This window comes from Syngnathus typhle, linkage group LG3 (genome assembly GCF_033458585.1).
Source record: "Syngnathus typhle isolate RoL2023-S1 ecotype Sweden linkage group LG3, RoL_Styp_1.0, whole genome shotgun sequence".
Taxonomy (NCBI): Eukaryota; Metazoa; Chordata; class Actinopteri; order Syngnathiformes; family Syngnathidae; genus Syngnathus; species Syngnathus typhle.
This window is the reverse complement of record NC_083740.1, coordinates 1,696,364-1,723,324: the sequence shown is the minus strand read 5'-3', so window position 1 is coordinate 1,723,324 and position 26,961 is coordinate 1,696,364. Positions and strand designations below refer to the sequence as shown.

General features: G+C 46.7%; 4 protein-coding genes across 12 annotated transcripts; 1 reads left to right on the top strand and 3 right to left on the bottom strand.

Annotated features, from left to right (window-relative positions):
- Positions 1-357: 357 nt before the first annotated feature.
- limch1a (LIM and calponin homology domains 1a) lies at positions 358-15,496 on the bottom strand. 6 transcript variants are annotated; one of them, XM_061273796.1, is made up of 32 exons: positions 15,178-15,496; positions 10,924-10,994; positions 10,745-10,814; positions 10,389-10,495; positions 10,290-10,320; positions 10,120-10,230; positions 9,922-10,049; positions 9,627-9,697; positions 9,277-9,481; positions 9,087-9,221; positions 8,348-8,665; positions 8,017-8,274; positions 7,006-7,224; positions 6,153-6,461; positions 5,818-6,075; positions 5,299-5,517; positions 5,140-5,178; positions 4,583-4,712; positions 4,363-4,511; positions 4,046-4,285; positions 3,740-3,974; positions 3,269-3,568; positions 3,117-3,201; positions 3,023-3,048; positions 2,725-2,838; positions 2,401-2,493; positions 2,162-2,327; positions 1,989-2,088; positions 1,617-1,691; positions 1,440-1,548; positions 1,257-1,359; positions 358-1,184 (listed from the first exon to the last, which is right to left on the bottom strand). In XM_061273796.1, the coding sequence occupies exons 1-32, from the start codon at positions 15,271-15,273 to the stop codon at positions 1,159-1,161; spliced, it is 4,596 nt and encodes a 1,531-aa protein (XP_061129780.1). In that variant the 5' UTR covers positions 15,274-15,496; the 3' UTR covers positions 358-1,158. The 6 variants fall into 6 exon arrangements, with proteins under 6 accessions (XP_061129780.1, XP_061129781.1, XP_061129782.1 ...); XM_061273797.1 differs by having other exon boundaries at positions 10,123-10,230; positions 15,178-15,495; XM_061273798.1 differs by lacking the exon at positions 2,725-2,838.
- Positions 15,497-15,847: 351 nt separating this feature from the next.
- On the bottom strand, positions 15,848-21,935 carry uchl1 (ubiquitin carboxyl-terminal esterase L1 (ubiquitin thiolesterase)). 3 transcript variants are annotated; one of them, XM_061273812.1, is made up of 9 exons: positions 19,390-20,053; positions 19,282-19,293; positions 18,842-18,970; positions 18,308-18,449; positions 18,090-18,175; positions 16,982-17,029; positions 16,845-16,914; positions 16,580-16,638; positions 15,848-16,443 (listed from the first exon to the last, which is right to left on the bottom strand). In XM_061273812.1, exons 1-9 carry the CDS (start codon positions 19,420-19,422, stop codon positions 16,360-16,362), a joined length of 663 nt encoding a protein of 220 aa, XP_061129796.1. In that variant the 5' UTR covers positions 19,423-20,053; the 3' UTR covers positions 15,848-16,359. The 3 variants fall into 3 exon arrangements, with proteins under 3 accessions (XP_061129796.1, XP_061129794.1, XP_061129795.1); XM_061273810.1 differs by lacking the exons at positions 19,282-19,293; positions 19,390-20,053 and adding an exon at positions 21,721-21,935; XM_061273811.1 differs by lacking the exons at positions 19,282-19,293; positions 19,390-20,053 and adding an exon at positions 19,149-19,264.
- On the top strand, positions 20,145-25,379 carry anxa5b (annexin A5b). Of its 2 annotated transcripts, none has more exons than XM_061273807.1 (13): positions 20,145-20,238; positions 20,339-20,385; positions 22,367-22,451; positions 22,737-22,831; positions 23,079-23,192; positions 23,378-23,468; positions 23,608-23,687; positions 23,843-23,893; positions 24,308-24,401; positions 24,466-24,561; positions 24,672-24,730; positions 24,790-24,912; positions 25,053-25,379. In XM_061273807.1, exons 2-13 carry the CDS (start codon positions 20,383-20,385, stop codon positions 25,113-25,115), a joined length of 954 nt encoding a protein of 317 aa, XP_061129791.1. In that variant the 5' UTR covers positions 20,145-20,238; positions 20,339-20,382; the 3' UTR covers positions 25,116-25,379. The 2 variants fall into 2 exon arrangements, with proteins under 2 accessions (XP_061129791.1, XP_061129792.1); XM_061273808.1 differs by having other exon boundaries at positions 20,162-20,264.
- A 309-nt stretch (positions 25,380-25,688) lies between these two features.
- On the bottom strand, positions 25,689-26,860 carry fgfbp2b (fibroblast growth factor binding protein 2b). The gene is made up of 2 exons (XM_061273813.1): positions 26,073-26,860; positions 25,689-25,793 (listed from the first exon to the last, which is right to left on the bottom strand). The coding sequence occupies exon 1, from the start codon at positions 26,778-26,780 to the stop codon at positions 26,082-26,084; it is 699 nt and encodes a 232-aa protein (XP_061129797.1). The 5' UTR covers positions 26,781-26,860; the 3' UTR covers positions 25,689-25,793; positions 26,073-26,081.
- Between the last annotated feature and the right edge of the window lie 101 nt (positions 26,861-26,961).

Here is a 26,961-nt window from a genome sequence, read left to right as displayed (position 1 = left end):
TCCGCTATGTTCTCAAAACGGGCCAAATATTTAAACATATTCTATAATATTTAGTAAATAAACAAATGATAAAAATAATTAATCCCGCAAAATACATAAACGTTTATTTTACATAATTAAAATTCCATATTTATTATAATCCACGTAATTATCCTACGAAAATATTATTTTGCATTTCTTTTTGCATTCATCATATAGTATAAAATGATTTATGCAATAATCGTGCCTTGTCCAAACACCGTCGCTTCTAAAATCATATGAACTCAACTTTATTTATAGAGCACTTTCAAAACTACCACAGCTGCATGCAAAGTGCTGTACAAAAAAAAAAGAAAAGAAATCAGACATGAAATTAAGGACCTTTTTTTGACATCTTTATTGACAAACATACAGTGGCTATAAAATACGGCGAGACGGGGCATTCCTCGGCCAGATGAAATGGAGGCAACACTTGTGTTGAAGAGAGCATAATAGGATGTTATGAAATGCTGTTAGAAAATAATCAAGGGGGAAGCAGCAGCTATTAAGCGTCTTTGGGTTCTTGAAAAGCGCTATACAAATTTAATGAATTATTATTATTACATACGTGTCATTGGTTTACGCTCTATAAGAGAGAACAGGATGCACAAGAGGCTGATCCACTCGCTTTGCTTGCTGGTATGGAATTTTTCACTTCATGTCACAACACACACACACACATTTTGAGGTCCATGTGTAATCCGCCCCCCCTACACACACACTGAATTAAGGCACTGGTTGAAACGGCTTAAAGGGAAAAGAGCTCAAAGCCAACATGCAAATGGAAGAAGACGTACGACAAACTTAAATGACAAACTCATACTTGCAATAACTTATATGTTCATGCAAAAGTGTCAAGATGGGAGAGAAGGTAAGGCATTAAAACGGTCACGCTAACTACGTAAAAGAAAGTGACAGTCTGTATTATTCCAGTTTTAGTACAGTGAACCCACACTATATCGTAATATTGTGGAGGGGTCACTATACGTATTATTCCAGTCGATTTATTGTGCTTGTCTAGTCATAAATATGCCGGTCATGCTTACAAACACACGATGGAGTATGTTTGGAATTCTCATAGATATTTGAGTAAAGTTATACGATGAGGATTGTTTGTCGGGAGGGGGGGCCGTCAGATCATCATAGCGTGGTGGGTTGTCCTTGGCCTGTAAACAAAAATAAAAAGTTGTGAAACTCGCTGCTGCCCTCTAGTGGCGAAAATGATTGTACGCAATCACCTCTGGTTGCCAAGTAGCAGTGGTGACAGCTCAGCAGCCCATTACGGATCCTCACGTCCGTCCCAGCGGTGGCATCGCCAAGCTGCCCCTCACACAAGCCGCACTGAACACAAGTTTAGCGAACTTATATTATTGTCAATGTACAGTATGTTTAAAAGAAAACACGCACATTGTTGTACGCACTTTGAAACACTGCATGTGGAAGTAGAGGCCGAGCGTTTCGATGATCATCGCCGCTCCTTTTCCCAGCGGCTGAGAACACCCGGAGCATTGCCTCTTTCCGCTAACGCACCTGCAGCACGCCACGCAAACGTCTTCTAACGCACTTGTCGTGGTTTGCACACGGGTCTGTTTTCCTACCTGCTGGGCGACGGAGGCAAGGGTGAAGACGGCTGCTGCGTTCCGGTTCCGGCGATGCCGTCGTGGGAATCGCACCTGTTGTCAAAACACGCGTGTGCTCATTTGATTTTGCGCCATTGCATATGAAGCGGCTGGCTGGATTTTGACTTTGAGATAATGAATTCATGTTTGTCAAAATATTTACCGTAATTTTCGGACTATAAGTCGCGTTGTTTTTCATAGTTTGGGTGGGGGGGCGACTTATACTCAGGAGCGACTTATATACATATATATGTTTTTTTTCCACTTTTTTGGGCATTTTATGGCTGGTGCGACTTATACTCTGGTGCGACTTATAGTCCGAAAATTACGGTAAACACAGTTGGAAAATACCTTTTGACGCCGTGCGGTGCGTTTGGTTGTGTGTTCCGGTCCAAAGAGGCCGTTTTCCACATTTCCGACTTCTTGGCTGGCTCGGAATCGTAGGCGGCGTCTAAAAGACCCACCCAAATTAAAGTGGGACTTATTTTGATGTTTTTGATCCAAAGCTGAAAAATGAGTCTCACCTTGCAAAAATTGCAGCCTGGACGCATGCTGCTCTTCACTTCCTTTGGTGTCTTTGTGGCCGTTTTGTTGCGGGGGTATGCTCGTTGTTTTGTCACCAGCAGGTGGCGACGTGGTCCTCACGCAGGGACTGAGGGGCGCTACAGTCTCCTCCAAGATCTTCCTCTCCTGAAGAAGCGCGTGAAGTTGTTTGAGGATTTCCTTTTAGCAGCCGTGCAAAAGTTCTCCATCGGGCCGTTACCTCTTCATTGTGCTTGCGTTCCTCCTCCTGTACTTCCAGTTGGGCTTTCTCCCACTCCTTCTTCAGCTTCTCCTGCTCCTTCTGGTACTGCTCCTTTTGAGCGCCACAAGGTCAGAGTCACTCCGATCAAAAACAAAATCATCAAGATGATAAATGAGAGCATGCTGGAGATGTTTGGTCTTTCCAAAAAGTCAAACGACAATTGCAAAAATGAATGGATGGGTGTACCTAATTAGGTGTCCCTTGAGTATAACTAAATGATCAATTAGTAACCATGGCAACAGCCCCCCTCCCACACACACACACAAATGACCACCGGGGTACCTTTAGGAAGCGCTCCTGCTCCTGCTGCCACCTTTCCACGCGCTTACGCTCCTCATTGGGGTCCCAGACCCAGTGATTAACACGCTTAGCCAAGTTCAACATGGGGGTCTCAATCTACCCCCACCCCGCAATCACACGCACACACAAAGACACACGCACGCATGTCGAGACAGCAAAAGGACGGAAAGAGAGGAAAGGTCAGAGGACAAGTGGACGAGGGCTGAACAAAACAGGAGGTCCGATTGACGGATGAAGGAGAAGCGGAGCGAAGGGCGACAAGTTGAGGAAGTGAACTCACGCTCATACTGCTCTCGTCTTGGCCATCTGCGGAGGAGAAACACACACGGTCATTTCGCCGCCCGACATTGTTACCCGACTCTTCGGCGTCCTACCCGAAACACTGGGACAATGCATGCTGGTTATGGAAGTCGACGACGACAGAGACGGCTTTCCCTCTGCCGCTTTCTCAACGGTCACCTGAAAGTCAAATCCCAATTCTAGTGAGATGTTTACATTCTGCGAGTGGACATTTTCAGGAAGTCACCTGGCTGTGGCCGTCGGCGGCGTGCGGCTCCACCAGCGTCTGAGTGAGTTCGGTAACGATGGTGGTCTTGGTGACGCAGTTCCTCCCGCTGAACAGCGAGCTGATGGTGGAGGACGAGGAAGCCGAGGAGGATGAGGAAGACGAGGAAGCCGTCGCCGGCTGGGGAGGAGGCGACGTGTCTCGCGACTCCGACGTGGAAGACGTCTCCTTCTCGGCTTGCGTGACCAGGAGCTTCTTCTCGGACGGCGAACGCAGCGGCGAAGTTTCCGTGTCGCCATTCACACGCACCAGGCCGTCCATCTTAATGACAGACAGACACACAGACAAATTGGAGCCAGTGGGTGAGCAGTGGCTATTTTGTATTATGGGCAGGAGCAGCAGTGCCTGAGCAAATCCACTAGATGGCGCTGTAATAATCTCATGCATAAGGTTTTGAAGCACTGCTGTGTCTCCAAGCTCTCATTTCCTCACCTTGACTCCGCGTGTGCTGCTCGGCTGGCGATAAGGCTTGGCCGCCAGCAGGGGGACGGGTTTGACGGGCGGTGGCGGCAGTGTCGAGGGAAGCGCGGGCTTTGGAGAAGGTTTAGGTTTTGGAGGTTTAGGTCGGGGTTCTGCATCTGCTTTGGTCGCTGCTTCTGGTTTGCTGGGAGACGCTGGACCCGGAGGTTGGTGGCTTTTCGGGGATAGTTCTGAGGTTGGTGGATCTCTGGAGGAGGAAAGTGGCGTGACTCGATGAGGACACAGGTGGGGGAGGGGCTGGCAATTTGAGCGTCTTACTTTTCCGCCCTCCTGCGTAAGTCTTCACACGTCTTCCGCTGTGTTGATTGTGGCTCGGGGTCTTCACAAACGGTTTTGCGGGTGGCGTCGGGGTTTGCGGCGGGGCGGGGCAGGTTTAGGAAGTCCAGCGTAGCGTCGCTGATGGTGAAACGGAGAGCGTAGCGTTGCAGGACCATGGCCGCCTCCTCCGGCGTGGCCGCACTGCGATACGCCTCGCAGAGCTCCGCCTCTCGCCGCTCCCTGGGAACACCAAAAAATGATATTTTCAAAGCCATCAAGCCATAAGAGTCCAAATTCTATGAGGGGATGACGCTTACTTGTCCTCCACAATCTCCTTGTAGGTCTTGATGCTCTTCCTCTTGTCACCTGCCTCCCCATTCATCCTCTCCATCCTCTTCCTCTCCTCTTCCTTCTTGATCAGCTCTTGCGAGGCGCAGCGGCGGCGGTTCTTCCAACGGGCCAAATCCTGTAGCATCAAAGATGACCGGATTTATTGATTTTTTGTTTTGCAGAACCGAGCGGCGTTGAATCCCTTACACTTTGCCACTGGTCGTCCTCGTCTTGGAAGTCGTTGTACTGCTCGTGCATGCGCTCGTAACGGGACAGGCTGAGCTGCGGCAGGTGCCCCGCCTCGTCCTGGTCCACCATGTCGCTCATGCTCACGCTCCTGAACGGGAAAAGTCCACGTTTGCGAGACTGACCATCGTGATGGGACAAGTGATAAATGAATCGTGGCGCAAAGGAAAAGGACAAACTGCAGGAATGAAGAGTGTTGTTAATGGAGCCAAGCTAGCAAAGTTGAATTAAATACGTAAATAAAACAATGAGAGAAAAAGCTAAAGGTTAGCAGTGCATGTTAGTTTTAGCAACCATGATACATTAATACAGTGGAACCTCTGAGTTTTTTTTTTTTAAAGAGGAACTAAATTTATTTTTTTATTTTTTTACCTTCGGGCTCGCATTGCGAATATTTGACGTATTCCCATGAATAAAAAAAAAAAAAAAACCTGTTTTCAGAAATGAGGTTCAACTGTACAAATAAAATCGTCATTGTCAGCATGCAGAGTCGTCCATATCCGCGTCGTCAAACTTACTCGGGGTCCTCGGACATTAAAGCAACTCGGCGGCTCGACCTGGAAGGACAAAATGAAGTGAACGCGAGGGTCCAAGATGGCCGAACATCTCGGGCACGGGAAAGTCAATTCAACACGAATGGAAATACACATGCAGTAGAAATCGGGAGGGCGTCTCACATCATTGGCGGTAGATCATCATCCCCCACCCAAGAGTCTTTTGTGGTCGGCGGATCCGCCATCTTATTGACCTTTCCTAACCCCGCCTCCTCACTAGGCGGGAGGACATCATCCAGCCGCGGTTGGGAAGAGGCCACGTTTGTCACATTAGCCGTCTTCTCTTTTTGCTCGTCTACAATCTCCTTCTTGGGCGGCTTCTCGAGAGGTCGGAGGCCACCGCTGAGCAAGACAGACGCAATCAAATTCAAGCTAGGTTGTCATCACGTCTCAAACATGCTAGCGCTAAACCACGGCCAAACGTATTCGGTAAAACGTAGGCTAAATGCTAAAAACAAAAAAATGCTACCTTTTTAGCATTTAGCCTTCGTTTTTCTGATCCGTTTGACGACTTTAACCAAATACGCTAGAACGAGCTAACCCATTCAAAAATGTTTCCTCAACATTGGCACTGCCGGGCTTCCATATGAGTCCGAGTTAGCAACTTTGACGCAAGCTCCACACGCAAACCTCGAAAGATACCTTTCGCTTGCCATTTTTTCCACACGCTTGGCTGTCTGCTTTGTAGCACAACTTTGGACGGTGTTGTTTTGAAGCACACCCGCCGGCACTGGTAGAAACTGCCTGAAGCCCGGACTGGATTTTTCGATCCATCTCTTCCTCCGAACCATCATGTCGTCCTTCTTCGGGTTAGCAAGAGGCTCATTTGCATCATCGTCATTTTTGCTCTCATCGGGACTTTGTGGGCTATGTTCAATGGGAATGATCCCTTCCTCCGCTCTATGACAAAATTTCCAGTGAGATGTTTGAACTCCACACCGACGAGCTGGTTAGTCGACACGTCCGAACATTCCCACCTGATGTTTTTCTCCACTTCCTTGGCGCCTGGATCAGTAACCTGGGCCTTGTATTTCGAGGCGGGCAGAGGCAAGAAGCGGTTGTAAGATGCCGAGGAAGCGCTTTGCTTATGGAACACTCCAGTTCGCCTCGCCATCATGTCATCTTTGTGAATATCTGGTATCCTTTCCTCCTCGTCCTCCTCCTCTTCTTCCTCCTTCAAATTGCGCTCATACTGAGCAAGACCAGCGTCCAGCTCGGCCGGAGAGCGAGGAACCTCCGGAGAGCCGGGTGAGGTCACTTGACTGGGTTGTCCTCCATCTGTGAGGCTGTGAGGGTGTCACATAAAGCTCTAAAACTGGTTGGGGCTAATGCCGTATAGCCAAAACTGAGCACGCAAATGGCACAGATATATTTTAGCAGCGCAACCGTTAGCATGTTAGCTAATGATATTACCCGACCACAGAGCAGGATGTCTAATTCAAAATGTTTGTACTTGCAGTATGTTAGCATCACAACTGTTGACTTGTTAGCATTTCAACTTTTGAATAACACCTAGAAGGCTCTGGCTACTATCTCCGATATGTTAGCACTACACCTGTTAGCATGTTAGCCACTCAACAGTTCTCATTGGTAATAATTACCAAACTGGGTGTAAAAATACTGCCACAGCACTTTTTTATAATCTTGCCAAACGCTAACAAAGAGACTATTAACATTTTAGCTGACTGAAATACAACCCGATTACAGAGTACAACGTGAAATGAGCGAATGCAGATTGCTAACTACAAAGCCTGCTAGCGAGCACTCTAACGAGCCAACTAGTGTATCATCGGCCTCAGTCCAAACCGGTGCAAGCGGCCTAGTTTGTACCTGCCTTCCCGCTCTGAGAGCAGGGAGCCCAGGCCAATGGTCGGCACGGCAACCGTCGCCTGAGAGCGGAGTGGTCCTAGCAACCCCGACTCGGGCACGCCTATCGGCCGCCCCATCTCGGTCACGCCCCCGAACCTCACCGACTTGACACGACCCCGTCTGCCACCGGCGTACGTTTTCTTCCGACAAGCCTGACAAACGGGGACCGGGTCAGGCTCGCTACAAACACACAGTGGAGAAGAAATGAGCAACTCCAGAAAAAGGCTAAAGTGAATCAGAGAGGAAGTCCAAGAACTTGCTATGTGTTAGCCTAGCAACTGTTAGCATTGTAGCATTTATAATAGTCCCAAACTAACAAAAGGTCATGATCCCAGGATCTAAAATCCTAATCAGGCCGCTTTAGCACTTTTTATGCTCTGCTGGAGTGTATGTTAGCGTAGCAACTATTAGCATGTTCGCCATTTTCTCCATGTGATGTTCAGGCGCACAAAACCTCCTCTGTGCGATCTAATGACATCAGCGACAAGAGGACAAAAAAACAAAAGACTCAGCACGCAGCCAACAATCGCCTCTTTTTTCCCCCCTCTGCAACACACACACGCACACACACACACACACACACTCACACAATGATATACACATTCACACCAAGGACTGGCACATTCGCTGCCCTTTCAGAGCCTGTCAGACGGCAATGAAGTGCACAATAATGAGGAGAATAAATAAAGTGATGAAAAGGAGCCAAGCGAGGGGGAACGAAAGGTTGCTTTCCAGGGAAAACAAGCAACCACTAGGGGGCGTGCTTTTAAAGATCTAGATTTACGATTTCTTTGCATTTCTTGTCACTCGACTAGACTGGACTGTTTTGATGTTTTTACACTGGTTCGCTTCTTCATACACTTATATTAACAGATTTTATTTTGGATAACATGAAGACACGCACCGACATGCACACGCACACACACACACACACACACATTGATCATTTCCTGTGCGTGTTTGAGGGGGCACCTGGGTTCACTCATCCTGAGCCTCTCCCACTTCTGCACATCAGCTTGGCTCATGGGGGCCGACGTCAAGCTCATTGGTCGGTCTCGGCAGAGTGGGCGTGGCCTAGTCCGAGCTCGCCTGAGAGCCAGGTCGTCCATCTGCTTGTCGGGTTTGGCTTTAACCCTTGCCGCATCCTGGGCTCCTTCTTCTTCACGCTCATCCTCCTCCTCTTCGTCTTCTTTTTGGCGAGTAATGATGTCGGGGATTTGCTCAAGCTCGCTTTCCAATCGTCGGGATAAAATAATGAGCACGGCGATGGTAAAACCACACACGCATGGGCACACGGTCTAACCTGATGTCCTTGAGGGTTTTATGAGAAGATCGCCTGATGCCTTCCCAGCGTTGGTGGTCTTTGCTGCTGCACTCCAGCAGCGGTGCCGCCATGACAAACTGATGCACCCTGGGCACGGCGGGGCCCCGAGGAGCCCGTCGGGAAGCCAGGTCATCTTTGCGAATGTCCGGTACCTTCTGGCCCTCCGCCTCGCCTCCGCTGTCCGAGGACGAGTCCCAAGCGGATTTTTGCGAGTTCAAAAAGTCGTTATCCCGACGGAGGATGATATTGGGGGAAGCTGGTCTCTCCGGGGTGGGGGAGGTGGAAGGGGAGGAAGGGCTGAGTTGAAGATGGGATGGCAACAAGTCATTTCAGGGACGCCAAGAGGTCCGTCGTGATGCCAAGCGTTAGTGACGTGCACGGGTTTTGTTTGGCCCACACCGTTAGTCCATCCAGATGACCCGAAAACGAAAACCAAACCTCATCCAGCAAGCAAAACAACTAAATGCATTTGACTGAGGTTAACTAACTAGCGCTGTCTAGCTAACATTTGAGAAACAATCAATCAATGCCGTTAAGTTTCTTACAAAAGCCCACCGCTGCCACAACCACCGAGTCAGCACTTCTCAAGCAGTTAGTCATGGCCCCGCCCACACCACAGCACTAGCCAATCACATGAACCAGCTCATCGCTTCGCACCAGTAGCACGGGTTCACAACTCAGCAGACCAGATCCGAGCACAAGGACTCCAAGCGCTAACCTTCCGTAGCGAAGTGCCGCAGGCAACACTTTGACGCCCGCCTTCTCCAACCTTTCGATCCTGGTCCGCTCACAAATTTCTCTTTGGTTCTGGTGATCCCCTGCCCAGGTGACGCTCTTTTTGCCCTCGGCGGGACTGTTTGGTGCTACATTAGCCAGGGGTTGGTCTACTCGGAAATAGTCCACATTACCTGCGCTGCTCTCTGTCCTCGGCATGAGGTCTGCGTTTTGCGTTCAGGGCGTAGAAGCCGGCGCTGCTTCGGTTGGGCAGGAACTGGTTGAAGAGGACGGGGGTCCGCGCCTCTCCGCTAGCCGCACGCCGGGCTGACATGTCGTCCTTTTGCACGTCGGGCCTCCTGCCGCCGTCCGCTTCAGGGTCGCCGTCTCTTCCTGACGCTAATTGTGAAGCGTTAAAGGGCAGACAGTCAATAATGCTGTTTTGTTAGTTAGCTACCTAGCGACCTAGCTAACCCCCTCCTTTTTGACATTCTCGAGTTTAACTTAAATTGACATGTAATGAGTATTTCTTTTGGGAACAAACCTTCCACGTTTCCTCGGTTGGCCACATCGGGAGAAGGACTGTGCTGCGAACGCGAGCCAAACGAGTCCAGACTGTCAATAAAACAAAGGACTGTTAACAACGTGAATGAATGGCTCTCACTATGACTCCACTCTTATTGTTGGACTTCACAATCAAGCTCCAATTGTGGAAAAAGCTGAAAGCAGGATTAGTCACGAAACACTCTGTAGCTAACAAGCTAACGGATAGACTGGCGCTAATTGTAGCTGTTTTGCGGCATCCATCTTTGTTTGTCAATCAACTACGATCGTCTGACCTGTCCAGTGAGTTGTCTCGAGTGTGTCTGGGCGGCGAGAGCGAATCGCTGCGCTCCGAGTCCCAGCAGTCGTAGCCGCTGTCTCGGACGCTGCGCTTCTGCGAGCCGTCGGCCGCCTCGTCGCTGTCCTACACACACGTAAACAAAAGACGAGTATAAAAATGGAGTCTATTTGAAAGAATGTCTTCCCCCGCTCACCACCTTCATGTTGGCCAGCAGAGCCTCAAATTCCTTGAGGTCAAGCGTGGGTCCGCTGTAGGATGCGCAGCCGCCGGCCGCTTTGGCGAGCCAGAACACGGTGTTCAGAACCTGCACGACGTAGGATTAGAATTGGAGGTTGACAGCGAGGGGAAAAAGATGCAACTCACGTTTTTCAGTTTGCGGCTGCAGTCCGAGTCCCTGTTGGGAGAGAAGATTATTTAACACTTTTACGAAATCAATAAATCTTAATGTGTTCTTTTTTGTACTTGAGGTTGGCTCGGATGGAGGTGTCCTGGAGATCTCCCGGGTCAAAGAGCTGTGAACCTTTCAGGCCGAGCTCCTCGCAGCCCCGGAGGAAGACTGACAGATTGTCCTAGAAGAGGACATTTATTTTTTATTTTTAAATCACTTAAAAAACAATTTCGAAAATAAAAACAGACGAAAGGTCTCGTTTTATGCAATGTTTAGAGGCATAAAAAAAAAAAGCCAAATTAAATGAATAAACAAATTAAATAAATTAATTAATAAAAAAAATACCATAATTTAATATGAATTTTAAGTAACATCTTTTCTTTTTTTTTTTTAAGCGGATTTTTCCTGAGGCCCGTGGGTTTGTCCTTACCAGGCCAGCAATCGGGGTGGGCAGTCTGTTGATCTTCTTGACCAGACCTGGCCTGATTGCACTCAGAAGCCTGGGAGAGGGAGGGATGGGGATGGTGGGAGGTCAACAGATAGCCAAGGTTAGAGAGGGGCTTGATGTGTGTGTGTGTGTGGCCATCTGTGTGAGGTCATCGGTCTTACTCGCATAACAGGATGCCGTTCTCCAAGGCACTGCGGAAGTCCTTGTCTCCAAAGCTCTTCCCTGTGACTGCCTGTCGAACAGTAAATGGCAAGTTGGGGAAGATGTGAAATCAATCACAATCATTTTCCCGATACCGTAATTTCCGGACTATAAGTCACGTTTTTTTTTCATAGTTTGGGTGGGGCGACTTATACTCAGGAGCGACTTATATACATATATATGTTTTTTTTCACTTTTTTGGGCATTTTATGGCTGGTGCAATTTATACTCCGGTGCGACTTATAGTCCGAAAATTACGGTATACATTTTCATGCCCGTAATACAAATATGAATAAAAAAGATTTCCTTCCATTTTCCCTTCCAAAATTCATAAGGTGTTGAATATGCTTCATCCTCTGTCTGCCTCTGTGTCCTTCCTCACTTTGATGATTTATTCGATTATTTCCAATCTGTCTTTTTAACGCAGCGCACGTGTGTGCCGGGGTCGCTCGTCAGCCCCGGCATGTGCGCAAATCATAAAAATATGACCTATTGTGTCCGCTTCCCCTTTCCCTCTTATATAAGATTTCCAGATGTTTCCCATTGGCGACGGCATCCTCTTCTCAACTCTTTTTTTTTTTTTTTTTTGGGTCTGGCATCTTTCCGCTCACATCTGCGATGGTTGCTTCGACTCGGGGCTTTTAAAACATTAACAGCATGTTCATGCATTATTTAGTTGGCCAAAAAAGACAGCGAGGTACTCAGCGTGTACTTTTGTTGACTTGTGTTTTGTATGTAGGATGCAGGGAAGAAAATGAGTGTAGCGCAGTGTGGGTGGGAAAATTGCTTCTGATGAGCTTTGATAGCAATATTTAAATGCAAGGACTTAATCAGGTCACTCCTAGTTTACCGCAAAAACAAGCAAGAGACAAAAAATTACACTTTGCGCTTTAAAACAACTATAACTTAAGGTTTCAGTCTGCTAGCTTAATGCTAACCCTAATTAGCATCTGCGTTGTGGTGCTTTAACCTTTTTCAAGTCAGACATTTTAGATATAAATAGAATTTTATAAATTAGATACATTTTACATATATAATATATCGTACGTGGAATTGATAGTAATTGACATCTTAAGCAGCAAAAGACACCCGTGTTTAACCAATTCACAAGGCGGCCATTTTGGAACTCGTCGAGTGAAAACGACATCACAGCGCCTGACCGAATTGAGAAAACAGGTGAGACTTAACGGTCGATCCATTCATGAGCAGTATAAAAATGCTGATTTATCAAAAACCGGCGTCCACTCTGATGACTGAAGCTATCGTGCGAGATTAAAGCCTCAAATCTACACGCATCTGGCTGCTAGAAATAATCCCTTTGTTGTCTTTTCTGATGACAACAGTGGCGCTAATCCGCACGCAACGCTTGCGTCAGCACAAATTTCCAACCCGGAAAGTGTGACGCTGCAGTTAAACACAGTCACCGACCAACGTCAGGAATGGACGCCATTTTTTCTACTCTGTAATTTACGTCACAAAAAGATGTACCTCGGATGAATGTCCAACATTGGAGGATTTTCCGAGATTGACCGGTGGTTAGCTTTTACCTGCTTCTCTTGCCAAAAATCAGTTGGTAAAAATTCCAGCTCACCCCTTAATCCGAATGAGGACAATCAGTAGGAGGGGGGAAAAGAATGGATGCGCGGAATGATGAAAATACAGCACAATAACATAATCGTCATTTTGTGCGATACAGCAGAGCACAAGACAAGTCAGTGCTACTTTGGCCTACTTCTAGCACTGACCCTTACACACACACAGACACACACACACACACATGACGAGGGTTTAAATGGAAGCTGCTGCTGCTGCCATTCAACGCGTCACAGCGGAGTAATTTGCCATGAGGGCCGCGGGGGCTCGGATTTCGGCGACTGGCGCTGAAATACCCTCAAGACCTTTCGCTTGGTTTCTGAGGCTGATTCGAATGCTCATGGATGGCCGCGTTACGCACACTCGTGGCCCATTTTTAGCAGATTCACTTTGATGTGGTTCGCAATTTCTTTAGACTGCTTTATAAAAAAATAAAAATAAATTGAGGCTAGCAAAAACAACAACAAACTGGTTGGGTAGCGAAAGCATGATTGGGTGATTGATTTGAAGAGTTTGACTAAATGTCAGGAAACTGGAAAAAAGGGAGGAGCTTTTATGGAGCCGCGCGGGGGGGGGGGGGGGATGCTCAATTTCTCATTTGAATTAAGATCTGGAATTTCCCGTGTCAATCAAACGACCGCGTGACAGTGTACTAAACGCTGCGTGAGGCAAACGTGACATTCAAAGCCCAGTAAAAGCCTTCGCCTTAGGCCAAAGTGTGTGCGGGCGACCATTCTTTCGCAGAGCTTCCTTCACTCTGTTGCTGTGTTGCTTTTTTTTTTTCTCTATTTGCAGACGCCTCGTGCTGTCTGGGACTCGGTTAATCTGCCACCGAGGACGGCTGCGACATCTGGCGCGCACGTTTGAGTGTGTGTGTGGTATTACAGGGATTTGTAGGGTGACCCCCCCCCACACACACAGTTCCCTACAGGACTGGAGTGGAACTGCATCACTCTGCAATTTATTATTTGCAGCGGTTATGTTTTTGTTTGGCCGAATTCCCGTCGGGTGGAAATGACGTGGCGCCACACCGTCACTTATGGAAGTGAGCCTGACGTCTGAGAGTCTGCCCATGCCGTGTTGCCATGCTGTCACTCAATATAGGCCATCTGAGGAGCGTCTCATACAATGTCTAACACACATTTAGAATAGCGTTACATGGCCTGAGTCATGGCCACCTGTGAGAGTGTGGAAAAAAAAAAAAAGGAGCACTGCAAATAGAAGCAGCCTGGAAGATGCTGAAAATAAACTTGCACACAATTCCAAAGCAGAGGACAACAAAACGCCACAGCAGGAGACCGAGACTTCACTCTGCACTAATGTACAGCAATCATGCCAGCCTGCGATGAGACTGGCTGGATTAGATATTAGCTATGCAGAGAACCATTAGTGCATATGATTTAGTCTCGACGGTTTTCAGTGAAGGCAGTAGTGCCATAACGAGGGCATCGCTGACAACAGCAAAAGATTGCCAGTGATAACCGGGTCCCTCGCCTTGGCCTGCGGGGAGTCCGCTCCCTCGTGCTCGTCGGAACCAACGACTTTCCCCATGCTAGCCCCGTGGTGACCATCTGCACGTGCCCCGACTGGGTGCCCGGGACGCTGCTCACACGTTTGCCTGCTTTGTGATGTTTTCACCGATTCACGACCACGGTCCATTGGGCGCCCTTACACCTGTCGATGGACCCCGTGGAGGCTTTTTTGTGTGTTTTGGGGTGTTCTCTTGTATTGAGGGGTGCTGGTTGGCCGCTGTTACTTTTTTTCCTTTGTCCTTTAACTTTGATTTGCTTTGATGGCTTTTCTCTGGAGCACTTTTTGACTTTCTTTGTGGCGCCGTTGTGTGGCAGCCTTATGAGAGCCTATTGAGTTGCCCTCATGCCATCTGTGGGGATCAATAAATATTCAAATATTCAATCAGGATTGAATTTTTAAGAACATGAACAAGTAGGAAGTGGAGAAAGTTGCAATAGATGCCTTGCAAAAAAAAAAGAGAATAAAAGCCAGCATCTGAAAGTTTGATTTATTATTGTTAATTTGTCCCCACTTTTAGAAGAAAGTACAGTTCCACTAAATATTTTAAAGAGACGGCCATTGTGGACCGAATTTTCAAAAACTTTTGCCTGATAGAATCAAACTAACTGCACGAGGGACTACTGTAAATAATATTTTGGGGGGGGGGGGGGGGGGGGAAATAGGTCATAACGCTGTTGCCATCATGATTCACCACTCAGCTTTATAAATATATATTTATAAACCAAGAGTAAAAGCGGATGATGCACCCTAATCTCACCGCATCATCATCATCTTCATCGAATGCTGCTGGTGCGTGAACGTTGGCCCGGTTTCATCACCATGGCAACCACCGTGAAATAAGGGGGCGTTACTGGTGATGGCGTGGAATAAACACGCCGTTTTTTTTAAACTCAGTTTGTGAGTCGTTATCATTTGATAAGTGAGTGAGGGGATGTCTAACTTTTCGTGTTGTAACCCGACACACACACACTTACACTCACACACCCTCCCAATGGAACAGGTGACGGTGCACCGGTGCAGTGGGTGTTTATTTATATCCACGTCCCTCAACCACCACCCCAACCCCGGCTCGTGTCGAGTCCGCTTACCTCGATCCATTTCTGCGCCTCCAGGCAGGCAGGCTCCGGGCGGCTCGCCTCCGCCGACTCTGGGCGGACGTCGCGACCCGCAGGGGTGCTGGCCATCGTCGGGTAGGCCAATCCGTGCGTGGGACCCTCGGCGGCGTACACTCGAGTGTTGCGACGCGGTTCCGGGCAATGTTCCGGGCGGGGACGGCACTTGAGCAGCCTCCCGCGACAACCAACCACGATGGCACCAAAAAGGAGAATACTTGTCCAGCGCAGGAGGCGGGCGCGCGCGGCGGCGATGGACGCTGTTCTCCACCAATGGCGCTGCGAGCGCGCGCACGAAGAGGCGGGCACGCGCACGCAGGAATCTGCCCTGTGCAGGGGAGGGGGGCGTACCGGTGCAATTATTTCACATTTGTGACTTTAAAAATCACTGAATAAATAAAAGGAAAGTTATATTATGCAGACGTCATCAATGATTAAACCTGACCAAGATGGCTGCGGTAAAACAGCATCTAAGGATTTCACAGGAGTTAGATTGAGGACGTGGAGACCGGACGAATATTCAAAATCCCTGTCATTCATATCCTTAATTGACAAATATTTAGGCTCTGCAGCTATCCTATTAAATGCAAGTCTAACACTGATGTGTGTTTGCTGTTTTTTTTAAATAATCACTTGCACCACCAGCACACATCAAAAGCTTTTTATTTGTCAGTAACGGCTACACCAACAGTGCAATCAATACTGCAACACACACGCACAACTAACTGTGCAAAGTAAAGCAAACCAACTCAATTACACTCTTGATATGCTTCAGTTTGAGTCTTCTATGTAAACAGACGCATTGTTAAAGCTACATTAAGGCTGTGAGGAACATCAGATCAACCAATTAGCAGCAGTCATCTAAACAGTCGGAAAAGTTCGGTTTTTTGCATTCCACTCAGCTCCTACTTGCATTCTCATTGGTCCGCAAAGCATTCAAGCGTAACAAAAAAGTACAAGGAGGAAAAAAAACAGCAGTGGGATTTGTTTGTTCACATCTAAGGAGATTGAAAGCAACACTTTCTGCTCGTCTTGAACTGTTGTGCTAAAAGTTCACAATATGCGGTGTGTATAACCTCGTGTGTGTTTTGAGTGAACACAATACTTGCGTGACGGTGACCAGAAAATGCAGATAAATGTGTTTGTGGTCTACATAATTTAACCACGACACAGGGCCACGGCGGAGAAGCGCACTTCGCCGAGTCCTCGCTCCACAAAGCCTCGGCACACTTTGGCAGCATCCTGGACGCAGATTGGCGCGAGGGAAAACAAACATGTGAGAGGCAATCAAAGTTTAGCGGTGCCTTGACTTGCAGACTTTTGAGATGCATTTACTCTTAAAGAGGTCAAATCAAAAATGATGTTTATAATTCCATACCGTTACAAGGGTCTCATCTTTGGTGGCGCCGTGGTCGAGGGGGCCGTTCATCTTCCCGTCTAAACAGCAAGACAGTAAACACTTCATTGAATAAAAATGTTTTTAAAATAATCAGTGTGTCATTTCCTTGTAATTCCCTCAATAGCTTTACGGATGCCATGCATATCTACCCTGTAAGCATCACATGTTGCAGTCAATATATCTACTGCCAGCTGAGGGCGCTGTTTGAGCAAATGCAAAGGCAAAATAGGAGTATTTTACTCACCAAATTCAAGAAGTTGTCCATTCACATTGACAAAGGCAATAAAGTGGAAGTTGACCTTATCTGCTTCTGGCTGTGGGAATTTTCAAAATAATTTGTCAATGTTGGGGGGAAAAAAAGATGCGTGTAAGTTACCTTACCCGACATTGGCCCTGTGCAGCAACCTCATTGTGAGCATCATGGATTGCCTGCAGAAAAGAATTTTACAATTAGACAAGTCTAGGGCAATAAACTAGTTTGGACCCCAGAAGAATCTAGAAACAAGACTGAGAGCGCTGCTGATCTGTGGCGCCCCCGTGTGGACATTTATTGCATCTACGTGTATAAACAGTTCACGTTATTCATACCCAAGTGCAACAGAACATAAAAAAATAAATATTAAAATAAAGAGGCTTCCAAATACCACCATGATGACCAACTTTGAAACATAGTTGGCGCAAGTTGATCAAAAACAAGAAAATAATTAAATATGAAAATCTAAAATATGCATAGCTTCCTTCTAATATGCTCCTCACTAGGGGTGTAACGATACATCGATACACATCGATTAATCGATATAATGCTCTACGATTTATTGGTATCGATGCTAAAGGTAAACATCGATTTATATCGCCGTGTTTGACCTCGGACATTAGACGCGACTTTATTTTGAAATCCAGTTCATTGTTGCTTGCTTCCTCTTTCCGGCGTTGTTGTGTTGTGAGCAGAGCACGCGCGTGAAAGGGGAGGGGACAACTAGTCCGCGGCTCCTGGGCTGGTGCTATGGCTAGTGTCCAAAAAGACGAGGAAATTTGCTCCCCTTTAGGCTTCAAGTCATTCGTTTGGAAGCACTTTGGATTCCAAAGAAAAGATGGCTCAACGGGAAGACACGTGCAGTTTGTAAATCCTGCCATGCGGTGATCAAATATTCAGGGAGCACAAATCTCGCCGCACATTTAAAGAAAAAACACGACATCAAAGTTCAGTGTTAAAGTAAGCAATTTGTATACTACAATACTCTTGTAATTTCCTAAATAAAGAGTTTGCAGTGCCTTGTTGATTTCGCGTATGAATTGTTATAAATCAGGATATTGTTCTATATTTTTTACTAAAAAAAAAAAAATATCGATCGTAGAGCACTATATCGCGATATATCGTGAATGAATCGCAGCAGGCTTTAAGATATCGGCAAATATCGTATCGTAGTTCTTTATATCGATATTATATCGTATCGTGAAAAAACCCGCGATTTACACCCCTACTCCTCACCTTGTTTTTGTCCAGATGCTTGGCACGGTCATCAGCAGACATCTTGGCAGTTTCATCCAGAAACTTCTTCAACATGGAAGCACTCTCTGAGAACAAAGATACGATTGTTTAAAACTATATCTACTTAGAAAGGGTGCCTCATTTCTCATTGCACATGCTAAGTGTTGCTAAGGTATCCTACAAAGAAAAAAAAGAACCCACACAATCTAGAATGTTACCGAAAGTGAGTTTGCTTTGGTTGTTTCCCAGCGCGTGCAGCAGGGCGATGGTGCCGCAGGAATTGGTAGCAGTCTGCTTCAGGAAGTAAGCGTCTGAGCCCTGGATCACTTTATCTGCCTGCTTTTGTCTGAAAGAGTCATGCTGAGACACAAAATAACAAACATTCGGTCATAAAAGACATTCATTGTTTGATGAATGTGGCATTTTTATATGTATTTATTTAAAAAACTAATTGTCACTGCATTGCTTGTAAAGATTAACGTTTTGAATGACAGGCCTATAGAAAGACCTTTTCAACACATTTCCGGGGTTTAGCCATCCTTTGTTAGGGTCCAGGCTTAGTCCCTAAATCCCCCTTTGGTCCCTACATCAACTGATGACTCATCTCCATTACAATCGGCATCCGCTATCTCTGCAAGCTCAGCATCACCCCACCCCAGGGCCATGCAGGCTGGACGGATTACTGCCACACCCCAACATTGCAAAAAACAAGTCTGCAATTCAGTTCTTGATTCACATCTCCCTCAAATTACCTCCTTGGTGATGGGGAAGAGCAGCATGAGAGCACAACACGGCTTCGGGACGGCAGACAGCTGCTCGGCCTCCAAGCCGAGGACGTCCACGAAACGCCAGTCCTCCCCCACGCCGACTTTACTCATTAACTTGCGGAAAAAAAGAGCAAAAATGAAATTAAACAGACACGTAGAGGCGAGATGATGCGAGTGGTCCAGACAGACCACACCCATCGCTAGCCGAGAAGCTAACAGTGGCACGAGGGAGGATGCTGTCGATTCACACTTTTTACAAACGACATTTAAAACCATTTTCGCATCACAATACCGTCGTATGGCGTCGTGCCGTCGACGAACTGGCCCCTAAATTGATCTCTTGGAAGCTTTTGTCAAAACTTAACATTTAAACGCTGTGACTCGGCGTCCGAGTTTTTTTTTTTTTCCTCCAAATTGTTACCCACCTTGTTCAGCACCTGTAAGTGTAACACACAAGCACACACGGAAAACTAATTATTTCAGGGTCCTCTTGGAAGAATCAACTAAAGGTGGTCGCGGATGTTATAATTCACCTCAGGGTTGATTTCCATTGGTGTCCACTCCATGTTGTCAATGTTTAATTTGCGTTGGTCTCAGGATAACTTTTACGATTTTCCGGCGTCGCCAGATTCGGGTTTATTTATAGGACATGGGTCGTACCATTAAGGGGAATTCTAGAGGGGTGGGTTCTCACCAACTGGCTGGTTGTCGCCAATAACGGATTTAATTGACCTTTTAAAAGTATTGCTCAGAGGCAAGAAGTGTAAATGCAAGTTTAGTATAAACATGTTCAACGAGCACGTGTAAAAAATATAAAACAAGACTGATAGCTATGATCGATGAATCAAACTATTTTTTTGCCATTCCTTCAATATCATAGATAATCATATTTTCTAGTAGACACGATCATTTACGCCTCATGACATGTTTGCCAAGCGCAGACAGTTGCGAGCTGTGCCAAGACAATAAACTGTGAAAGATAATCCAACTCCTCCAACTATTAATTATTAATGATAAGAAATTGACTCAGGCCCATGCCCAAAAAAGTCACCAAGTAGCATCGCTGTTAATATGGAAGTTTTCTGAAACACAAAGAGATAATTTAATGACCCTAAAGGAGCAAGGAGGGTTCAACCTCAGCTTTTTCTGCTTCATTATCGACTCTTTCGCTTTTTCCGTGTTGGCCACGGCCTGAAGAGGACTACATTACCCAAGGTGCTTTGCGCTCACCGGGGTGCGGCGCATCCGCTCAATCGCACGCCCACAAGAGTTTTTCCGAGCAGATTTCAGACTATCGTCCTTCTTGTCCTTCTCGTCCTCTCTTGCCTCACCTCGCCGCTTCTCTCCGTGCACTCACCGGGCGTGACAGCTGCATCTCTGCGGTAAGGCGACGTTCATCTTCGGGCAGGTAGCACTGTGACCTGCAACTCAAGCCTTGGCTGCTATAAGTCTAAACTTTTGACTTTTTTTCCCCTTTGACAGAACTTTTCCTCGTAGAAAAAAACGAACAACCGACTCCTGTCAAAATGGTGAGTCACTTTCCAGGATTTCCTGTCTTTACACACCACACTGAATAAAAAACTGAATTCAACTCTGCATCGTAGTAAAACGTCATCATAATGTGAACGAGATCCGTTATATATGCAAATCTATGACTCATGATAGTAAAGCAAAAAAAGCCTCAAGGCATCCCAAAACAACGCCCACTTTTTTTAAAATTACATAATACTTGATCGGCTTTTTTCCCATCTCCTCTACTGGCACACATCTAAACATTCATTCGACACTCATCGGCTTTCCAGTTTTCTGTGCAGCTGCAATTTAGTGGAACGACTGAGGAATTTTCGGCAATTGTAGTTTTAATTCATCCCAGACATGAGAATCCTGCCTATTTGTGATACCTTTAAAGCAGGGATGGGTGGAAGCAGGGACGATCCCAAAAACTCTCAAATATCCTCAAATGTCATTTGTAATACATCTATCATTAAACAAAGTTGTTAAAAATGTAATTGCAAATTGAGTACGCCCAGCCCTCCTTCCTCGTTCTAAGGTAACTAGTTCACGGATGATTCAGTGTCATATGGTCATAAAATGCACTTCTTTTTTGGGGAAGGAAAGTTTAGTTTGAGTGACTCATGTTTTTCTTCATTTGGGTGGGGTGTCTGTTTTCAAACACTCTTTTCCAGCCAGAGTCCAAAAGCCAGCCTCCATTTTAAAGGAGAAGCCTCCCTTTTCAGGGTGGAGCCGCTACACGTCATTCAAACGGTGCGGTTGCCGTCTGCGGCCAGCCAGGGACATCCCTCGTATCCGCGGCAACCGGATAGTCCATAAACAAAAGGAGTGGGGCTGATAAGGTCGCTCTGCTTTATGTGTACATCCGTAGAGGGAACATTCCAAATCCCACCGACCCCCCCCTCCTTTCAAAGTTCACAAAATCAGGTCGCAACTCGCTCTCGGAGAATGTACGGACAAAAGTTGGACTGGCAGGAAACGGAACGTTTTCATATCGCCTCACTTCTGCTCGCGATCACATGCCGAGATGTTTGTGGGCAGTACTGCAAACATCGAGCGGATCGAATTTCAAACGAGCCGCGCAGAGTACGGCCAGCACGGCGTAATAGTGTTAAGCTCGTCTGCCTCGCACTTTTTAGGTTCATGACTTGGTTCTGATAATCAGTCATTTGCTAACTGCTAACTGTATTCATGGCTATTATTCAACAATGTCATCGAGCCAGCACAGAAGCGTATGTGGACTTTTTTTCCCGATCCAATACAAACAAGTTGTGGTCGCGACCTTGGAATTTGGCAAAGGCAGACGACGTGAATGACTTATTGAAAACATTCCTAATCGATCTCCAACATACCGGTGGCAACGATCCCCCATTGTGTTCTGGTCCAGATATCGTCGTTGTTTGTCCCGAGAGGAATTCCGACATTGATTGGATTTGAACTGCTGCATGTTGGAATTCCTCCTGGCTGGAAAAACACAAAATGCGCCCTTGTTTTTTTTTTTTTTTGTTGGCCTTCCACATGATTCGGCGTCATATTTGCAGTGACATTCCTGCGGTTCCGCTCTCCAAACATCTCGCCTCCTTTTGGAGCGAGACGCCACACGGCTGTTGAGTCACTCGTGTTTGACAATGGGAGGGAGCGTGCGTTCCGTTCTGATCGCATCAGCGTCGTCTTTCCGAATATTGATCAGTTTGCCTTCCCTCTGCACATTCTTATCCGAAAAAAATCCGTTATCTTATAACGAAAAGCGTTGCGAGGCGCACATCTGCAAGTCGTTATCTACTCGTGCTTGCTTTTTCATCGATTTCTGTCATTTGTCTGCCACAAGACGCATTCTTGCCTTTTTTTTTTTAATGTTAACAATGCACACATTCATTCTATGGTGAAGATATTTAATTACAAGTTTGCCCAAAGGCTCAGCCGCCACCCTACGAAGGAAAAGCCATGGAAGAATATTCCCGAATAAATAAGTGAATATAATCGATGTTGTGTTTGCAGGCCAGCCGCGGAACCGTGAAAGCCAGCGCCAACTTCAACGCCACCAGCGACGCTGAGGTTCTCTACAAGGCCATGAAAGGCTTGGGTAGGACGCTCAAGGCTATTCCATGGAGGTCACCTGACGCCTCAGTCGACGGCGACGGCGCTCGCTAGACAAACACGAGTGAAATTTGAGACGCGGCCTAGCTGAACACGCGCTTCTAATGAAGTTGTGAGATAATGTAGTAAATGCAGGAGGCAGCACAGGCCTCAAGTATTTTTGGAAAATATTCACAGGGCTTTGTTTTTCCACATTTTGGGAAGTTAGAGTGCGAGGATTTTTCTTTTTTTCTGTGTCGTGTTGATGATGTGTCGTACTTTATGGTCGCAGGAACCGACGAGGAAGCCATCCTGCAGCTGCTGACGTCCCGCAACAACGCCCAGCGTCAACAGATCACCGCCGCCTATAAGACTCTCTTCGGAAAGGTGGGAGGAGGTCACCTAATGTGAAAAAAATAATTAACTTCTATGACTTAGGACAGTTTTATGTCAAATGTGACCTTTTTTTTTCTTGTAATATATTCTATCGTATGATTTTTTTGAGAAAACATGATTTATTTTAAACTATAGTTTTGTCACATTATTCTCAGCATGTTTCTTTTCATTAAAAAAAAAAAAACTTTTGAAATGTGTTCATTTGTTTAAAAAAAAAAATGTAAATTGACCTTTTCAGGACCTGATCCAAGACCTGAAGGGAGAGCTGGGCGGTAAATTTGAGACGCTGATTGTGTCCCTGATGACGGCACCCCTTGCCTATGATGTCACTTCACTCCGTAACGCCATCAAGGTAATGTTACTAGTTAATCAAAAGTTTCCATGCGTCAAATTGAAAATCATCACCTCGAGTTTGCTACCTTCATTGCCGATTGGATCCACCTCTCAATGTATCTAGATAGAAATCATCAAAACTTGACCACAACAAGAGCACTTACTTGGGCCTTCATGACTGTGAGTGTGCTTTTTGACCACTAGGGGGCAGGCACCGACGAGAAGGTGCTAGTGGAGATACTGGCCTCTAGGACCGCTCATCAGGTGAAGGACATCGTAGCTGCCTACAGACAAGGTAACCTGCTTTTAGCACATTTAGCGTTCTCCTACAATATCACCGTGTACTTGACGTAAAGTGACAGAAGACATAAAATTGTGGACGAAAAGCACGGTAACAAAAATGGATGTTGATAATGCGTCGATGTTTTCACCAGAGTACGACGACGACCTCGAGGAGGACGTGTCAGGAGATACCTCGGGTCATTTCAAGAGGCTCCTGGTCATCCTGCTCCAGGTCGGCAACATCTCCTAATATCTATCGAGTCTCTCAGGAGCCATTTGAATATTGACCCATGGAAATTGTCTGCCATTAATAAAGCGCTATTTGCAGTCATGTATTATTCAGCCATGGAAAGATGATCTTCTCATCTCTTCATTCTGTCCACACAGGCCAACAGGCAGACTGGCATCCAGGAGGCAAAAATCCAGGCTGATGCTGAGGTAAGCCGGGAGAATATGACAAAATGGCATCATTAATTACTTGATTGAATGGAGTAATGTGTTTAAACGATCCTCCTAACATTGAACAGGCGTGATTTAAGGAGGAAAACAAATCCGTTAGGTTAGACCTGCAATGACTTGAAATAGCCTGTAGATGGCGATAGAGAAGCATTAAGGTTAAAGCCTCCTAACAAGGCCTCTTAAACTTGAAACCGTTACTTTGCCGTTACTAAATATTTGGCTAGCGTGTTAATTACACGAAAGCAATTACCAATTAGCGTGTTAGTTATCTGAAATTAGTTAATCATTTTGGGTTTCTATTTTTTTATTACTTTGAATTAACTCTAGGGGCATGTTTGAGACGCTCGGTTATGTCTTTTTCAAAATCCCCAAATGTCTTTGTTGTCGTCGTAGGTCCTGTTCAAGGCGGGCGAGCATAAGTTCGGCACCGACGAGCAGACGTTTGTCACCATCCTGGGAAACCGCAGCGCCCAGCACCTCAGGAAAGGTTCGTGGGCAGCAGGCCGGCGAAAACAACGTTCGTCGGCTCACTTTTTTTTTTTTCTCTTCAGTGTTTGACGCCTACATGAAGATGTCAGGCTACGAGATGGAGGAGAGCATCAGAAGGGAGACGTCGGGAAGCCTCAGGGAGCTCCTGCTCGCTGTTGGTAAGGAAGGGGAAAGACAAGTTCAGCATTGTTAATATATAGATTTGATTCTTGTGTTATTAAAAATAAAAGATTCTTGTAGACAAACAAAATCCTCTTTCCCTCAACAGTGAAGTGTGCCAGGAGTGTCCCGGCCTATTTTGCCGAGACTCTGTACTACGCAATGAAGGTACGACGAACAATAGTTGGATGTACGGATACGGTGACTGACCTTTTGTACGTTGTCAGGGTGCGGGAACCGACGACAACACGGTGATCCGAGTGATGGCCACTCGCAGCGAAGTGGACTTGTTGGACATCAGAACAGAATTCAGGAGGATGTTTGCCTGCTCCCTCCATTCCATGATCAAGGTGCACACATCTTCATAGTTATTGTTTTGCAACCGTCGGTACGATTTGAGTATATCTTTTTTAAGAAAATAAACAAGAGGTTGAAAATTGAACTTGAATGTATTAGTATAGAGTGACAAAAAATGTTTTTGTTTGTACAGAGTGATACCAGCGGCGACTACCGCAAGGCTCTGCTCCTTCTCTGCGGTGGGGATGATGCGTAACCGTGGCAACAACAACCAAGATTGTTCAAAGTTACTCACCACACAAACTTATCGCATGTGACACAAACGGACGAGCCGCCGGTTACTTTTGAAAATCTGTTTGCCGACATTTTACGGTAGCTAACGTTTGACTTTCATGTCCGTCCCGCTTGTTAACAGACGCTCCGCTAATTTTACGACTGATCCCATTTCCATGTTTGCACTTGTTTGTTTTTTGACAGTTGACTCAATAATAAACTTTTCAATTGATGAAGTACAAGCAAATTCTTTTTGTCATGTGGTTTGTGTTTGGATGTGCAATATGAGTCTCAAGTATGCAGTAGTATTTTTCTATGCTCATGTTCCAACAATAACAGATTGTTTTCAGGTTAGTAGGGGCAGTCTGTGTAACACACAGGTCACCTCTGTGTTTTTGGGTGTTGACCAGCGTGTAATTAAGCTTTCACGATGTTAACTTCCCAGGCCGGTCGCCAGACGCGTTGTTGCTGAGTGCGCAACAAGGAGGTCTTTGATAGATTGGAGACTGCTTAAAAAAGAAAAAGAAAGTGACAAGAAGGCCAAACAACACACAGCTGAATGAAAAGTGGAACTCTTGATTTTATTCGGCCTCCGTTTCAAGCGGTTACTCAGTTGAGAATGACGAGGTCATGTGACATATCCATCAGTGGTGTCCCCCACCTGAAACAACAGAAGCGTGATGTATGAATGAGTCATCTTACTCAAAATACCCAAACAATAAATAATATAATAAACTCTGAGTGCTTCTTTTTGAGTTTCTCTTCCCTATTTTCTATTGTGTCGCAAATATTTTAATTAGCCAATGGAGAGCCGCAATACTGCCTGTGAAGTCTGCCTAGCAACAACACATCAGTAAACGAATCCTAGCGATTAACATAGCTCTAGAATTGTGGCACAGGGATTATGAGATCGAGACCATGTGTAGTAAAGGTGACTCACCCGTCGGCGTCAGTTCTTGAACAATCCGATGACGTACGAGCAGATGCCGTGGAAGCTCTTCCAGCAGTACTCTGTGGCCAAGCGGGACACCTTAGACTCAGGCAGATCCGTCGAGGGCCTCACAGTGGTCTTGGCCGGCTTGGGGGTGGTCTTCCTGGCGGGGGCCGGGACGGCTTTGCCCGCCTGGGGCTTGACGGGTGTCTGAGGCCTCTGCGGCTTCTGAGTGCCGACGGGTTTGGGTTGAGCGTCGGTGGAGCCAGCAGCCGGTTTGGTGGGTTTGGCGGCACGAGGCCAAGCAGACAGGAAGGTCATCTGGACCTCGTCGGGGTGCCTCTTACACATGGGCGGCCGGTAGAGTTTGGCGCCCTGGCAGGCGTGATTCAGTTTGCGCAGCTCCCACATGATCTGCGTGAAGTAGTGGCGCGGGTTAAGACTGTAGGCCCGGCACAGATTGGGCTTGCCCTGGAAGTCGCAGTAGTACACGCGGCCCTGGGCACCGCTTGGCGCCGCGGGGCCCTTGCAGGAGACGCGCAGGCGGGTGTAGTCGGAGGCCCCCGACACCACCATGGTGCAGGCGTCCTTGCTCTTGGTGCTGAAACGGATGGGCTCGTCCCAGATGCTACGCTGCTGCTGTTGGTTGAGGCCGTTGTTGATTTGAGCGCGGCACGCCCACGCCGCCATCACGAGAACGAGAACTCGGGCCCACATCTTTGGAAGTGATGTTTACGGGACGTACACGGGAGGTGGGAAAGGGTGCGCGGAAGCCAGAGAGGGTCCGGGCGCTGCTTTATAAGGTCGTGATGGACAAAGACGTCTTTCTTTAGGTGTATATCTGGCTCCGCCTACACTACACATGTGGTGCGGGGAGGGCAACGAATGTGTTGGGGTC